Raw genomic sequence first — 2,087 nt, forward strand, 5'->3', positions numbered from 1 at the left:
ATTGCGCAAAGTTCCCTGTGAAGGGCAAAGAGACACACTGAAGAAAAGCGAAATGCGGCATGAAGAGAATCAGGCCGACAATTGCGCGCGCATACGAAGATCATTTTTCCGTGCCGCGCGCGCTCGTGCTCCAAAAAACCAAATCAAAAGTTAAATTTAACCGTTAGCAAAAATCACGTGGGCACTTTCAGATGAAGGAGTTGAAAAAAACGTCTTCTGTTCGTTGTTGTCCGCATCTTACTCTAAGATCGTTCAGAATTAAGTATCTTCTCAAGAAGTTTTTAACAAAGGGAACATGAACGAAACTCGAGAAAATCAAAATCATTTTCAAGGCTTGCCTGAGTTTCATTATGCAGCGCTGTTGGGAAAAACAGAATTACTGAAAAAACTGTTATCTACAGGTAACACGATTCTAGCCAGCGTTGACTTGTATGGCAGAACAGCTTTGCATATAGCTGCTTCTCACGACGTTTACAAGTGTCTTGAAGTACTGTGCAGAAGTTGCTCAAAAGGTAAAAAGATCCTTGATCAGAAAGACAACTATGGTTACACGGCTCTGCATTACGTGGTCCAGGGAGCAAACACCTACAGCGCCAAGTTGTTGCTTGATTCAGGATGTGATGTGAACCCTAGCCAGTTTTCTCAATACACTCCGCTTCACCTAGCTGCCACATATGGCTACCCTGAACTGGTAGCTGTCCTCTGCAATCACGTAATCGTAACCAATTCTGTCACCTTCCAAACCTTTTTCTCGCCGAGATATTAATGAAAGCAATTTTTTAAGATTTTTAGTAAATGAATCGCTTCTAAGTGCTTGAAAGCATAAACTTGGTTCCCGAGCAACGTCATAGCTGACTGCTGACTTTGCATAATCTCCTCGGCTTTTTCATAACCTAATAGATAGACACATTTTGTTTGGTTCTCATTTATGATATATGTCTGATATATCAGATGACGGACGCATAGATTACTTCACAATAAACAGAATCTGGGTTCTTATCATATGGAAAAAAAAAAAAAAATTAATAGATTCCATATTGTATTAGTTCTGTACCATACTGGATCATAGCGGACGTCAAAACCTAGCAAGAACATAGCACACGATGCGGAGTGGCGAGCGAAGCGCAAGTGACATACGGCGAGCAGCCGAGTTTGTCATTGCTGTTGACATCCACATTTTGATATATTCTCTGACCAATGATTGAACTATTTTTTTTACCTAGGGCAGCATGAAATATATCTGTTAAGTATGTTTTTAAATTGTGAAAAGCCAAATGTTTATAGTATGTGCTTTTGAAAGCCAACGGAAAGAGTGCGAGGTTTTCTGTCTGGTACTTTTTAAGGTTCACTACATTACCCTGGCGCTTTTACTCAAGTTTGGTTCTGATGCAAAAGTGAGAGACAACGATGGTGTAACACCACTTCATTATGTCGCAATGTACTGTGAAAATGAAGAATGTGCTGCCCTCTTGTGCGCAGCTGGAGCAAGCGTGAGAAACTGTAACCATGGTAAGGTCACCACTGTCCATGTTGCACGAAGTGCGGAGGTTCACAATTTTCTCAAGCAACTAGAGACCATTCCTTTAAGACTTGAACATTTGTGTCTACTGGTTTTACGACAGAGACTGGGGACGAATTTTAAAGACAAGACGGAAAACTTACCTCTCCCCAAGCCCCTTAAGGACAAACTACTGTTTAAGAAACTTCCAAGGGTTGTTTGAAGGATGTGAACAATCGCTGTCTTGTTTTGAAGGGAGTGCGGTAAAGTCTGACTTCAAGGGAAGGGAGGAGGGGGAGAGGTTTGATTCATTTGAACTTCAAGTCAAAAACAGAAGCTCGTTTTACAAAAAAAGTAGATATATATTTTTCATATTTTGTCAGCAATCTTGCGATGAAAATCACATTTGAGCATATTAAATTTTTTGATTACCATTAATCATTGTAAGCAAATTTTATATTGTGCACTGTAGGTCAAATCCTACTCCTACCTGAAAAAATCATGTAATTTGATCCTGGCTTGTTGTAATAATTAACAATTAGTTCATGCTTTAGCGTGCACTATCGAGTTATAGAGCACGCGGGAAGTT

At 40.0% G+C, this 2,087-nt stretch overlaps 1 protein-coding gene across 1 annotated transcript; it reads left to right on the forward strand.

Moving 5' to 3' along the window:
* The first annotated feature begins 295 nt into the window (after nucleotides 1–295).
* On the forward strand, nucleotides 296–1,721 carry LOC148720687 (uncharacterized). Its single transcript, XM_088737663.1, has 2 exons — nucleotides 296–691; nucleotides 1,344–1,721. The coding sequence occupies exons 1-2, from the start codon at nucleotides 296–298 to the stop codon at nucleotides 1,719–1,721; spliced, it is 774 nt and encodes a 257-aa protein (XP_088593789.1).
* The last annotated feature ends 366 nt before the right edge of the window (nucleotides 1,722–2,087 follow it).

Source organism: Stylophora pistillata, chromosome 11, assembly GCF_964205215.1.
Source record: "Stylophora pistillata chromosome 11, jaStyPist1.2, whole genome shotgun sequence".
Lineage (NCBI taxonomy): Eukaryota > Metazoa > Cnidaria > Anthozoa > Scleractinia > Pocilloporidae > Stylophora > Stylophora pistillata.